We start from the raw sequence: 14,649 nt of genomic DNA, 5'->3' as shown, positions 1-14,649 counted from the left end.
GGCAGAGGGGAACTGGCAAAGACGGAGACCTTCATCTTTCTTACTTTTTCTTTTTTTTTCTGGGTCAGAAGTCATTGATCACTTGAAGGGCACCAATTGGGAAGACATGTTGCTCTCTTTCTCAGGATCTTGACCAGCAATGTTTACTGTTGATGGAAATGTTACTGAAAACATTCTGTAGGCCTACGTCTTGTGGTGAAATCCTGATACTTATCAGTTTTATAAAAATGATCTCCTTATTACTGAATTCTTCATAATACATAAATGCAGAGACAATGAACCAAACACAGGACACTCATTACTCAATTACGCAGTATTTAATAGACAGTTATACATCATATATTTTAAAGGTACATATTATATTAGTAACAGGATTCCAAATGTGTAAATAACACATAATAATACAATTTTTAAATATATCTCCATTCACAAACAACTTAGGTTATATCAATATTGGTATAAGTAGCCTAAGTAGGGTTAACTGAAGCAATACAACAATTAATAACTTGAATCTTTGTGAACCTATACAAAATCTAGAGGATAAAAATAGTAATAACAGGTGGAACTCTTTCCATGTGTTTACATTTACGCAAAATTAAAAGTTTATTTCACCTCTTCACATTCATCTTACCTCATGTTTCTCTACTGGTTCATAACACCAATAACATAGTGGCAACAACAGTGAATGATAGTGATTAATCATTGGTAAATTAATCAAAACATATCCAAAGTATTTTCTGAAATGAGCTTTATTTATTCTCTCTCTCTCTGTCTGTCTCTCTCTCTCATGGTTTCTTGTTGGTTTTGCTGAGCTTGTCACTGAGCTGCTGGATCAGGTCAGCCAGCTCTCCTGTGGCCTGTGACTTCTCTTCTAGCAGCTCATAGCGTAGACTGGAGATGTCCTGCTTAATCTCCTTCAGCTCACCTGCAGGACAAATAGCATATTACAAATAGATTCAGGAAAAGTCCCTTGCCCCTTAAGCGTGCTCGCTCACACACACACACACACACACACACACACACACACAAACACACACATACAGACACACATAACAGGCTCTCCCTGTGTCATTTGGTCCCACAGAGGCAGCGTTGCGGGGTTGACTCACAAAATGACTGTGACTAGGATTTGGACAGCCAACTGTCTGATGAAGAAAGATTACACACTTTGTGAGAATGAAACCAGGTGGCCTCACCTTCGTTGACTTCGTCGTTTTCACTGTCGACTTGAGCCTTCAGGACATATCGCTTAATAAGCCGCTTCATCAGTTTCTAAAAATGATTAAAAAATCAACACTGGACAGTCCAAATATGGGCAGAGCAGAATGTATAGCCCAATTCAGTAAATAGTAGACAATTAAAAGCATTATAGAGGAAACACATAAATATCATTGATTAAAGACAGGACTGAACATGATAAGACATATACTGTCCAATGAAGTTTGTTGCTAAATTATAAAATAACGATTAATAACTACTTACTAACCAAGAGTGAGGTCATGCCGGGAAATATCAGACTGAGGCTGTGACGTATCAACCGAGCAAAAGCGACAGAATGGACAACACGGCTCAGCTAAAATGGCTTTAATTTACAGTAAAGTAACAACACAAGTGATTCAAACTATAGTAGTCTAGTTTTCATCTTCATTTCCAATAACACATTTTCGCTGCTTCTGAATTTCCTCATGGCTTTTGATGTCTATCAAAAAAATCGCTAATTTTGAAGATGACGTCAGAGGGCAATAAGGATCCGTATTAGACCGGCAGACCGGCGAGGAGGTCAATACGCGGCTGGCATGACTACCCATTTGCCAATCAGAACGCTCGTACTGTCGTTGCCATATAATTATACATTTATTTCAACTTTTAAATAAGTTTAAATAACACAATTAAGTTCCTGATCTTAAGGAAGTACCTGATAGCGTGTTGGATGTTTGATTGGGTTTCGCACTGTGAACTCATCTTGTGGTCGATAGTGAGCGCTGAATCGACTCAACTTCATTCATGAAGAAAAAATTAACAAACGAGAAAAAGAGAAGGAAAATATTAATCATGAAGGGCATAACTGAATCACGACCTTAGGAAAAAGTAATACAACTTTCAGGTAGACCTGAAATAAAACATCAGACCTTTGAGCCAGAGATGATCTTGCCCATTTCGAGCTGATTTTCATGGTGGAATGCCCTGGACTTGCAGAGTCTTACAAGGCAAGCCCTGGTGCGCAAAGCCAAGTAGTAGAAAGACTTTGGACTCGGTACCAGGTTAAACGGTGGTGGCAATGTGCGTCCCTCATCAAAGTAAGACAGCCACAGCTTGGCACGAGCAAACTTCCATTCCACATCTGCATCCTCCTGTTATGATACATGTTGGTTTGCGTGTGTGTTTGACTCATATCCAAATTATGAGAATAAGAAAATGTACACAGAAGTTTAATAGTAAATAGTGAACTATATTAATTAATAAAATCAATCAAAATAAGGGTCAAACCTCAATCTCCTGGTATGAGTGGTTGATCATTGCTATCAACATGTTGAGCAGAACCACAACCATGGTGACGTTGTAGACTCCGTAGAGGATATAGCCGATGTTCTCAATGAACTTGTGATCGTATTTCAGAACCACAGAGATAACCTCAGACAAGCCAAAAATGGACCAGAAAAGGGTTTTGAAACTCTCCTCAACCCTGTAAGCAAAAGCACACATTAAAAACAGAAAATATATATTTCTCAGATAAGCTAAACTTACAGTCATACGACAAACATTCTTAAATTGAATAGAAAACACGCTAGTACTCACGTGGTGAAAGCAGGGTTGTACTTGGCTCCTAGATAGTATGAATACAGATTGAACATGCCGATCATGAAGGCCAGGAAGACCATGATGAATATTACCATGAACTTAAATATGTCCTTCACTGTGCGGCCCAAGGAGATCTGCAGTGGTCCAAGGCTCTCATTTGCAGGTAGAATGTAGGCTATTCTTGAGAAGCTTAAAACCACAGCAATGGAGTAAAGACCCTCAGATATGAGCTGAGGATCAGAGGGAAGCCATTTGATCCTGGCTGAAAACAAGACACGCAAAGTGACATGAAAATCCCATTATAACCACAAGAGGGCGGAATTTTATATTTTTCCTGTCTTTCACTTTGGTCTTTGCAATGGTCTTGTATTTCACCCATGAACTATTATTCACTGCATGCATTTTGTGCTTATTATATTATGACAGTAGATTTTTTTCAGCAACTCAGCTATATTCAGTGCTAACATTACAACAACAATCAATCAATCAATCAATCAATCAATCAATCAATCAATCAATCAATCAATCAAATCAGACCACAACAATTCGCAACAACATAAAACACGCCACAGTATTTTTGCACAGCATTTCTTATACTGTACTGTACTGTACTGTAATAATATAATAAAACATCACGTTTTATTCCATCATAGCACTTTTGGACCCTGATGAGTAGGCTTCTCACCATAGGTGAAGTAGGCCACTTCCTCTGGCAGGGAGGCGTTGTTTAGGTCTGTGTTGAACACATATTGGTCCACATATAGCTGTGCCTTGGAAGCTCTCAGGAAAGCCATAAGTCTCGCTGTGTAAGATGCTACGAAAATGGACAGCATGCCAAAGTCCAGAACGTTCCACATGTGCAAGATGTACTCCCGTGGCCCATCAGTCCAAATCTCCTTGCACTCGGACCAGATCATTCCTAAACAAGAGAAGTCAAAGTAAGGTCAAAGTGTTTATTGTCACATGCAACAAATTGCTTCAGCGCAGCGAAATTCTTATGACTTGGCAGGCAACATCTACGCAGTAGACGTCATACAAGATTTAAAAAAAAAAACATATTACAAAAATAACATATAACATATAACAAGTAACAACAATTTAAAAATATAGCTGCAAGCAGCGATGGCGGTTTCCTCCTTTAAACATTGTGAACCAGGGAAAAATGTAATTTTGTGACAATTTGTCACTGTATAAAAAAATCCATGCAGCAGACTTGCCAATGGGATATTAAATTTAAAATCCAACATTTACAATGCTTTTGCCCTGAAGTTTAGACTGAGTGGAGGTTGTGTGCACTTACCCTGTGTGTCTGTGAGAATGTAAGTGCTTGACACCAAGCTGTGTGTCTGTGAGAATGTGTGTGCGTAAAACCAATGCTGCGCGTGTGTCAAGAGGGAGACTGCGTGTGTGAGATTTAGGAGCCGCGCGGATGAGGAGACAGAGAGACATTCTAGCAAGTAGCCAAGCATGCATGTTTCAAATATTCACCAAAAATCTACTTTTCATCTTACATTCAACTTTTTTCCAGATTTGTGTACAAAACATTCTCAAGTGTCTTCATATGAACTTGTGATTGAATCAGAGTATCACTTTTTGTCCTGCAGATGTGTAAAGCATTATTTTAGCGTTAACAATGTATCCAATTTGCTTTATATCAATCATTTTTCAAGATATGAGGTTGCCTTTGCACATGGGATCATGTTGTAGTGTCTTCCAGTGACATATCAAGTTTGGTGTTGATTTCTCAAAGATTTGCCAAGATATGACTTCACTTCCTGTTTGGCGACTTTTCTGCTGAATTTGAGTGGCTGTACCGGACAAACGGTTGTGAGGATCAAAATTCTAAATTAAACGTAACTTTTGTGAGGCTAGGTCTGAAGATCATCTCTGGTGATTTTGAAGAAGATTTGCCAAAAATTGTAGGAGGAGTAGGCTTTCAAAGGTTTTCGATAAAACCGGAAATAGTGGAAAATCTATATAACCGGAAATTGACGCCATAGGGTCTGTTAAATTCGTCTTGATCCAGGGAATCCAATGGTACCTAATTTTTGAAAATCGGTCATATGGTTCAAAAGTTGCGTGTGTTATAAAAGTCCAACTTTGACCTGTTGGTGGCGCTAGAGTGGTGTAATGAGAGCCATGAAACTTGGTGTGAATTTAGAAGGGACTGTCCTTAATGAGTGTGCCAAATTTCACAAAAAGTTACCATATGGTTCTAGGGGCTGCCATTGACCCCCATGGAACAAGAATAATACTAACAGATACAATAGGTTACCTCCTACCGGAGGAAACCTAATAAAAGAAGGGCTAGCAGCAGAAAAAAAGAGGGGTTTGCATAACTGCATGAAAATTTGTGCTGTTATAGTGCAAAATAAAACCAGCCTGATTGTGCTCATTTGTGCTTTAGTTGTGCTGAAAAGCAGATTCTGGCATAATGGCATTACACATTTCACAGAAGCTGGGAACTCACTTACCAACAACCCACATCATGATGAGCATCTCTGTCCAGGAGAACTGTGTTGTTTTGACACGGAAGACTTGACGAGGGTGGTCAGTGATGGTCTCATTGGGAAGGTTTTTGACCCCGTCAAATCGGTCTGATGCGTTGAGCACAAGCAGACCGAGGAAAATGGTGAATGACACTGCGTGGGCCACAAACTTCATGAATGGGCTACGAAGGATCTGGCCAATCTGATAAGAGCATAAAACCCAGATCAACACTTAAAACAATCATACAAATTAATTGTATCCTAATAAGAATAAGTTTGTTAATTTTCTTTTTCTCCACAAAATAAAAATGTACAGAAATGTAATCAGATCATGAGGTATGTATCAGATGTGAATGTATCAGCTACCTTACTGCAGGGCATGATCCAGTACACAATGGCGAGGAAAGGAAGCCCCACAGTCACACCCAGTACTGTCCAGCACTTCACCCCTATAGACTGCTGCCTGAGACCCTGCAGGTTCTCATACCAGAGAGTCAGGAGCTGCTGCTGGCAATTAGGATGGGCTACAAACTGGACACAAATAATAGCATGGTGACAGACAAGGCAAAATGTCACTGCATAACTCTTGTGAAATATGTGAAAGTCATGATATCAATATCTGAAAGTCATGATATCATTTGGGTCATCTAGTCCAAATAACACACTTTCATGCACAACAGCACTGTGTCCAGCAAACTCTGTATTCCCAGCTGTGGGGGTTTGGGTTTACCTTTTTGACCTCGTACTTGATTGCGAGCTTGACCCGGCTCAAGCAAGGCCGGTGGTGTTCGCTGGGCGGGATTTGGTCCACGTCTCCATTCAGAATAGCCTCCACTTCCTCAGTGTCCCTGCAGCGGTCCAGCACTCCCACCACAAAGTCCTTACATTGCATGGAGAGCTTCCTGTAGTCATTCTAAAGGAAACAAATCATTCATAAAAAAAGGTATATTAGTTGTAATCTACGTCTGTAATGAACAAAATGATAAATAGAAAAAACTGTCATGCCTTGGAGGAAAAATAGAGAAAAGAAATGAAAAAACGGAAAAAAAAAGGAAATTTAAAAAAATCATGGGCCACACTGCAAGGTAGTCTGCAAGCAGTCAGCTTACATTATCACTTGTAAATTGATCTGTAGGTGTACAGTACGGGGGCAGCACATGTGTGAATTTACTGAAAATGAAAGTAATCCCCATAGGTCACACCTCACAATGATGAATAGATGTAACATGATGGCTGTCATCAGCCTACACTCTCAAAAAAACTCCAGAGCAGATGACAGGAGATCCTACCTGACCTTTTAACACTTCCAAATGAATGATGTCACAATGGGAATAGACACAGACAACGCAAGATCCATCTTCATTATCCCCATCTGCGCTATGGTGTTTTAGCAAAGAGAGTTGTCTATAATTCCCTGACTTGATAGCAGGCACGTGGGATGATTACCAATCAGGCGCTCAACAGCGGGTAAAGTTAAAGTGGGCTTTCTGTGGACCCTTTCTCAATTACAGTTTTTATCGATTGTTTTGGGCATTTTCACGAAACCGAAATTACATTCTCAAAGCTCTTACAGTTTTTCTCAATCGTTTTGCCGAATTATTTCATTCACTGTTTACGTTTTCAAAACAGCTCACACACAGCCCGTAACAGAAGCTGAAATGACCAAAACACTGTATGATGTTTGTAGAATGACACTACCTTCTCAAAAACGTATCACACACCCATCAAAATCAAACATTTCCTTCAAAACCTACAATTTGTGCTCAATTGAAAATGTATGTTTTCTCATTTATTTAACAATTGATAGCAAAACTCAAAATACAGCTTTCAATATCAACCTATGAAACCATCACTTCAACTTTTGTGCAACACCCTCACAGTATTGACTATTTTACCACTGACAACGTACTACAATTTGGGTTTTGTACTGAGCACTCTTACTTAGGGAATATACTGTCAGAAAATATTCGAAATCTGAAATTTGTATACAGTAAAATTTTGTAGTTCTGTTTTTGCATTGCTAAACACTATATCATATATATTCTCAAAAAGGACCTGTCAACACCATTGATTACGTAACATTTGTTTTACTCTGCACAAAATGGCAAAGATTCTGACACAAAAATATTTACAGTATTGCAGTCCTTTTTCCACATTACATGTATATTCTGTACGTCAAAATGACAGGTTTCATTATAAAGTGAAAAGGTCAACTCTGTTCTGCAGTGAATAATCTCCCCCTGCCACCAGTGTGGGCCAGTGTGTTGATTCTGTAAAAAATAGTGCAATAGGCTGTAAATACTGTAAATATACATAAAGTAATCAGAATTCGACCGTATATGTTGTAAACAACTTTAGTGAAACTACAGTATACATTGTATTGTGACAACATACTTTACAAAATTATAGAAATGGTTGTTGCCAAGAGTGCAAATACAGTGAAACACAATACATTATATTGACTGTGAAGGCCAGCAAAGTGTCATTGTCATTGCTGAACATACAAACAATTGATGCCACAGTATGACAGCTCAGGTTTGAAAGAACCCTTTGGCCAGCCTCTCTCATGGAGAGATCATGATTCATTATGGATCAATGACTCTTGCCCTAATTTCATTTGAGCATCTTACACAAATGCCACATCCCCTGACAGGGGCCCCTCTACCTCTACCACAACCTCTTCCTTGTCCTCATCCTAAGGTTGTTGGTGGTGGCCTATTCGATACATGCTTGGTATCAACTTCAATCTATTGACCCTTTTTTAGAGGTTGAGAACTGCTTGATTAGTTTTGCACAGAGAGTTCACACAGGTGTTGACGATATTTAGAATATAGAGAGCAGTGCCAGTAGGCTGCTACTAAGTGTCTTCAATGTGTTGACATGGTTATTCAATTAGGTTTTGTGTCTTTCTCTGAGAAGTGTGTAAACTGTTTTGAAAAGTGTATTGACACTCAAAGAAATTTGCGTGAAAGCAATGAGAAATGGTAAACCCATTTGCCAGAGAAGACTCTTGCTGTGCAAAGAAGATGTGAGCATTAGATGAAGTTGACCCATGATTCGCTAAATGCCAGAAAACGATTGGGAAAAACTGTAGTGCATTTGGCAAAATAGCCTACGTATATGGTTCAGCACAACTACATAGATCACCTTCAAAAGGTCATATCTCACCCAAAACAGTTCAGTCAAGCTTCAAAACCAAATCATTTTCTCATAAAAATAGTCAGTGCCCCCAAAATGAAAAGTTCCTTCCCGAAAAGAAAAGGACATTCTCCAAGCTTTAAATACATTTGCCAAAATAACCTAGATGGTTTATCAAAACACTATGGCACACCTGCAAAAGGTCATATCTCTCCCAAAACAGACAACTCATCAATTAAAACTAATTCCTTTTCTCATACTTATAGTCAGTGCCCCCGAAATGAAAAGTCCCTTTGGCATTGTTTAAGCACTGCAGGTCAAAACGTTTAGATGTTTTGTCAGTATGGCAGTGGACCATAGAAATATCCCTCATGTGCACATTTCAATCTGGGCTTAGTCCTTTGACACTGAATGGTTACTGTAGTAGATTTTTTCTTTCCAGAATACCATGTGTATCAAACAGAAACAAATTCAATTGTTACAGTATGTAATTGCAAAACAGAAACAGAAAAAGTGTACAGCAAAAAACACTGTCAAACTAAAGTATAGCATACACTACTGTAACAAAACATACAGAAGGAAAGGAAGTCTTCAGTCTTCGTCCTCACTCTCCTGCTCAGCCTCACGCTCACGTCTGTCTGGCCACAGATTCTCATCTGCATCGCATCTTATGTTCTCCCTTGCAATGCAACGTGGGAAGAATCGGCGTGCATGCCACAACCATCCCCTGCAATGATCAGCCGTTACATCCTCACAAGCATCCATTGCTTGGAGGAGGGACCTCTGATTTAGAGCACGATGCTCGTAGACCCTCCACCGCTCCAAGCTAAAAAAAACTCCTCAATAGGGTTTAGAAATGGGGAGTAAGGGGCTAGGAGCACCATCACCATCCTTTGATGGGCAGCGAACCATGCCCTGATGAGCGGGCCACGATGAAAGTTGACATTGTTTCACACAATCACATATGTCGGCAAGTGAGGCCCTACCAAACCCCCCTCAAGTAGAGGGATAAGATCAACGTAAAGGCGGTCTAAAAACACCAGGAGCTTCTGGGTGTTGCATGGGCCGATACTTGGAATGTGGGTGACTACCCCGTTTTCAGATATCGCAGCACACATTGTGAGGCAGTTGCCCTTGCTCGTTTGGTGCTTCCATGTTCATACTTGTCAACTGTACTGAACTTTGTCAAGCCCTAGATGTTTGATGGATGCATTTACTGTATACTCCTGGATAGCACCTGTAAACTAACTAAAATTACTGAGTGATTGGTGATCAGATGTGAGAAACTGCCCCTTGATTACGCAGTAAAGTTGTAGTTGCACCTGAAAAAATGAAGCCGATAATCCAAGAGATCCATATTACAGTTTATACCATGATGTTTTTCATGGTATTATGTGCCTGAACGATTGTGACAGTGGAGTGAACTATTCTGCAGGTGATGATGTACAGAAGGAAATTATGCCAACATGTTTTGGAGCGAACAACCACTTGACTGAGAAGCAACAGTCAGTTTAGACCAGCAAGATGTTTTCAATTGGTAATTGGGCTAACTGAAGGCAATTGTACCTAACCATTTGCACAGATGTGCTAAATCATTTGAGATGTGTGCAAGCCGTAGGCAATTGTACTTGTCATTTGCAAGGAGTTTCTAAAACAATTGCAATTTGATTAAAGGAATGGGAAATGCCAATCGGTTTTGAACAAGTGCCCAGTGGTTTTGAGGTTTGCACGTGTTGTTTTGAGAATGTAATTTCTGTTTTGTGAATCTGCCCAAAGCAATGGATAAAAACTGTAATGGCCTACTAAAACAATGAGAGTCAACAGACTGGATATGAAAATCCTACTCTGGCCCTCCCTTTTGAATCGCTGACATACAGATGAGAACTCTTCAGAGTTAGCACACACTTATAGATGGCAGAAGAGCAGGAGAAAAAAAGAGAGAAAGAGAGAGAGAGAGAGAGAGAGAGAGAGAGAAAGCAGCTTGGAGAGGATGTGTATTATAAATGAGCAGATTCAATGTTCTGTTTGAATGAATGTTCCCACAAACAAGCATCACAACCACAGAAGACCCTCTTATTTAGACCATTCACTGCATGTTGTATGGATAAATTCTAAACCTCACTCCCCAACAGCTTAAGCCAGAGACGCATTGACGTTGCGTGTGTCTGGGCCAAAATGTTGCACTTGATCACATCACAAACACTACAGCTAGTCTCCAACTAGCACGTACTGTACATTCTGCCCTGTGCAAGAGGAAATAATTATTTTTACTCATTTAACTCAAAACTCATAATTTTCTCACCACTCTCGCTCACCACAGGTGGTTTGGTACCATAGCTACTTCTAATCAAGAATACGTCTGATAAGTCGTTTCAAATGGCACTGGCGTTGTCAGCCTTTGGTATTTTAGTTGTGAAAGAAGAAAGGAAGAGGCAAAGAATAGGAGAAACCACACTAAATGGGTGAAATTATGATACTACAGTGACTGGTTCTAGGGGCTTTCCCAAACCTGTATTAAGAGCTGGAGGAGATAAAGGGAGATAAATAAGCCGAACAGCCAATCAGAGTAATCTCTCTCACCAACAGGCTCCGCTGCCGATTCAGCCTGCTCAACTGTTCAAAGAGCTGACAACAGATGTGGGACGCACCTCAAAAACTAGGGGCCTAAGACGCTCACCGTGCTAGTGACAGACACTAGCACCTTTGGGTCTTAGCTTCCGTGTTAACACGCCCAACCCCCATGCCCAAGGTTGCGAGTTTGAGTCCAGTGCGGGATTATGCTTGACTATACAATGCAGGTTACATTGGTGCCGATCCCCAGATGGGAGTGAATGTAACAGTAGCCAGTAGGTCCTGTGCAGTGTGTAAACCTCACTCCCCAACACCTTAAGATACATGTTAGGGACATCCATGGGTTTTAGCCTCCTTGTCTACATATCATATCATATCTGCATATATTCTATAATTTCACATTTTCACCAACTCCTCACATTACATTTACCTTAAACTCGGTTTCAATGTTGGCCAGCTGCGAGAGCTCGTTGCTGAGTTCCAAGGCGGTGAGCACGGGGTCCTCACTGGAGAGGGACAGGTAGGCCGCGCTGGCCAGGCCCTTGTAGGCATTCATGCGGGAGCGTGAGTGGCTGAAGGAGTCACGTCGCTGCTTTTCGCCGCACTCACCGCACTTGCAGAAGTAGTTGTGCGGTTTCTCAATGTGTGCCCCCTTCTGCAGCAGCGTGTGTACGATCTCGTACTCCTGGCAGTGTGCCGCCAGAATAACAGGCGTCACGTCCTGTGAGAAGCGTGTGCCGTCCTCGTCGTAGGCGTAGAAGTCCTCATCGTCCCGCAGCTCCTGCTCCAGCGGGCTAAGTGTGAGCCGCAGGCCACCCTTGAAGGCCGGGTGAGCCAAGATGGCCTCCACGATGCGCACGTAGCCTTTGCTGATCGCCAGCAGGAGGGCATCTCCAATGCGTGCCAGCCCTTCCTTCTTCAGCAGCAGCTCGGTCACTTCCAGGTGCTCGTTGCCCACGGCCAGCTGCAGCGCGTTCTGACCCATGTAATCCACACAATTCACGTTGAGCGTTTTAGACTCCTCGAGCATCTTGCGTACCACAGGGATGTTGCCATACTCGGCTGCGTCCAGGAAACGCTCTTCCTCGGCTGTCAGGCTTGTGGCACGCTCACTAAACATGTAAGCTGGGCCGCGGACAGCTTGCCGGCGCCCTTTCTCACGTAGGGTGGTGTGCCTCCTGTTCATGGCATCCAGTCTACGGAGGAGAGCATTGCAAGAATGATTGTGGGAATTATACATTTTAATAAAAGAACAAACATAAAATGAAGTAATAAAAAAATTACCGCCTTGTTCAAAACCCCCATCATCCTTGGCTTATTGAGAGTATTCGTAAAGTACAAAAAATTTAATGAAAAATTACGTAAATCCATGTCCATGTCAATGATCGTGGTAACTATCAGACTTTGTTATCCGCCTTTTCTTTCTCAGTTACAGCTGGTAGGGAATGCCACATACCATTCAAGAATCTCCTTAACCGACCTCCACAGTCAGTTACCTCTCTCTCCATTGATGACGTTGCAACTTTCTTTGCTGAAAATGTGGCTGCCATACGTGCCCAGTTCTCCGTTCCTCCTTAATGTGTTTTACCTCATTGAATTTATTCTCCCCTCTCAATGAGGAAGAAGTCTCCATGCTTCTTCAACGGAGTCTTCTGGACCCTATTCCAACCACCCTTCTACAGTATATTTTGGCCACAGTTTTACCTACCTACTACGCATGTAGTCAATGTTTTACTCAGATCGGAAAATCTTTCTACATCATTCAAACACGCTCAGGTTACTCCTTTGCTTAAGAAAATGTCCCTTAACCCATCTGATGTAAAGAATGATAGACCGGTCTCCCTTCTTCCCTTTTTGTCAAAGATTCTTTAAAAGGTTGTCTTCAAGCAAGTTTCTGATTTCTTGTCTCAGAATAATTTGTTAGACCCTGAGCAGTCTGGTTTTCAAAGTGGTCATTCTACGAAAGGACACTTATTTAAGGTAATTGACCTTAAGGCAGGTCAGAGGGGCAGTTTTGATGGCTTGAAACTCCTTTGTACTGAATCCAATTTAAAAACTGTGTTTTTAATGGTCAGGGAGAGATAAACAAGCCAATGAATCAAAGCCAGCATTGACAGCAAAGAATGTCACATCGACATCATGTTATTACAATTGATGATTTCAGTGGCACAAAGGTCAATGTTGCATGTCATCAGTCTTAAATTATGTGCAGGTAAATACAGCCGACCAGAACACAATGGAGGATATATTGATTGGGACACCACCAAGAGGCGCTAAGCAATTCCCACATGCAATGTGACTGTCCTCCCCTTCTGCCAGTGCTGTGAATGGAAATTCATCCATGGAAGAATATGTAAATATGTACCTTTCAAACTGTATGAAGTACACAAGGCCTTTAAAAAGGCAACTCAACCGAGACCATTTTTTCTCCCAGGATGAACACATACACTGGTGAGTAATACTGACCACTTCCAATGCATTTATTGTTGAGTTATGAGATGCTCTTGAAATAGAAGGCTAGTGTAGTGTTTAATATTCATTTGTCTAGTCCATTGTTTTTTCAGTGACACAGGTCACGTAAGGTCCTCATCTGAATTGCACTCTCAGAAGCTCAATACAAATCACTCATAAACACTCACACTCACTCATGAGGATCAAAATAATAATTCCACACAAATCCCCCTGTACCATGAAGTGAGAATTGATGAGGTTCATGGGACCAAATGCCATTGTAACCAGGAAAGAACAGAAGAACAGAATGAATGAAAGGCTACTGAATACTACTGAGTGCAAAGACAATATTGACTCATAGAGTCCAGGTGTGTAATTCTCAGTGACTTGTTTAGGGATCTCTGAGGAAGAACTGATTGTCAAATTTTGACACCAATGTGTCCTAAACCACAAATCTTTCACAATGAGATTAACTTCAAATTCAAAAGATGTAACAGCAAATTAAATGTGTGTGTGTGTACACACATGCCCGTATGGGTTAATAAGAAGTCCTAAAGTCAGATTTTATCCGTTACATAAAATATCACACTCTAAATCCTCAGCATGATTTCGAAATAATAATAATACTAATAATAATAATAATAATAACTAGAAAGACACTCTGAAAATGCCACAATTTCACAATGCAAAAAAAAATCCTGAAACCACCCCATAATTTGGATGTATTTCAAAATGTTCTTCCTTGGCACATGCTCCACCCCTCAACCAAGTTTCATTAAATCAACCTTGTAGTTTTTGCGTAATCCTGCTGAAAAACAAATAAACGAGCAGACAAACAAACCAAACCAAACACATGGTGTAATGATGGTCACGATGATGATAATAATGACAACAACAAGAACAACAACAATAATAATAATAACAATAATAATAATACGAAATAATACAAGGGTCATGAGAATCAGTGAGACACAGGTGTGGTTGCGGAAGTCAAGCACCAGAGGACAAATTCCATTTGACAGACTGATTAGTTGCTGAGCCAGAACATGGAAGTTAATTGACTATCAGGTAGTTTTAACTTCATCAGTAGCGCATGCAGTTGCATAAGCAACTCACTTTTCCCATCACAGTGATTTATATTCATTAAATGCTACTGGTTTTTTGTCATGGTGCCTTTCACACCCGTCCTATTCTCTCTCTC

At 40.7% G+C, this 14,649-nt stretch overlaps 1 protein-coding gene across 2 annotated transcripts; it reads right to left on the bottom strand.

Moving 5' to 3' along the window:
- Nucleotides 1–785: 785 nt before the first annotated feature.
- On the bottom strand, nt 786–12,183 carry trpc7a (transient receptor potential cation channel, subfamily C, member 7a; the record flags this gene model as incomplete). 2 transcript variants are annotated; one of them, XM_080854870.1, is made up of 11 exons in its annotated part: nt 786–925; nt 1,197–1,272; nt 1,916–1,996; nt 2,130–2,351; nt 2,488–2,683; nt 2,797–3,061; nt 3,485–3,718; nt 5,274–5,490; nt 5,655–5,819; nt 6,019–6,201; nt 11,428–12,183. In XM_080854870.1, the coding sequence occupies 11 exons, from the start codon at nt 12,181–12,183 to the stop codon at nt 786–788; spliced, it is 2,535 nt and encodes an 844-aa protein (XP_080710996.1). The 2 variants fall into 2 exon arrangements, with proteins under 2 accessions (XP_080710996.1, XP_080710997.1); XM_080854871.1 differs by lacking the exon at nt 1,916–1,996.
- Between the last annotated feature and the right edge of the window lie 2,466 nt (nt 12,184–14,649).

The sequence above is a fragment of the Sprattus sprattus genome (assembly GCF_963457725.1).
Source record: "Sprattus sprattus genome assembly, chromosome: 1".
NCBI classification, from domain to species: domain Eukaryota; kingdom Metazoa; phylum Chordata; class Actinopteri; order Clupeiformes; family Clupeidae; genus Sprattus; species Sprattus sprattus.
This window is presented reverse-complemented; position numbering and strand designations above follow the sequence as displayed.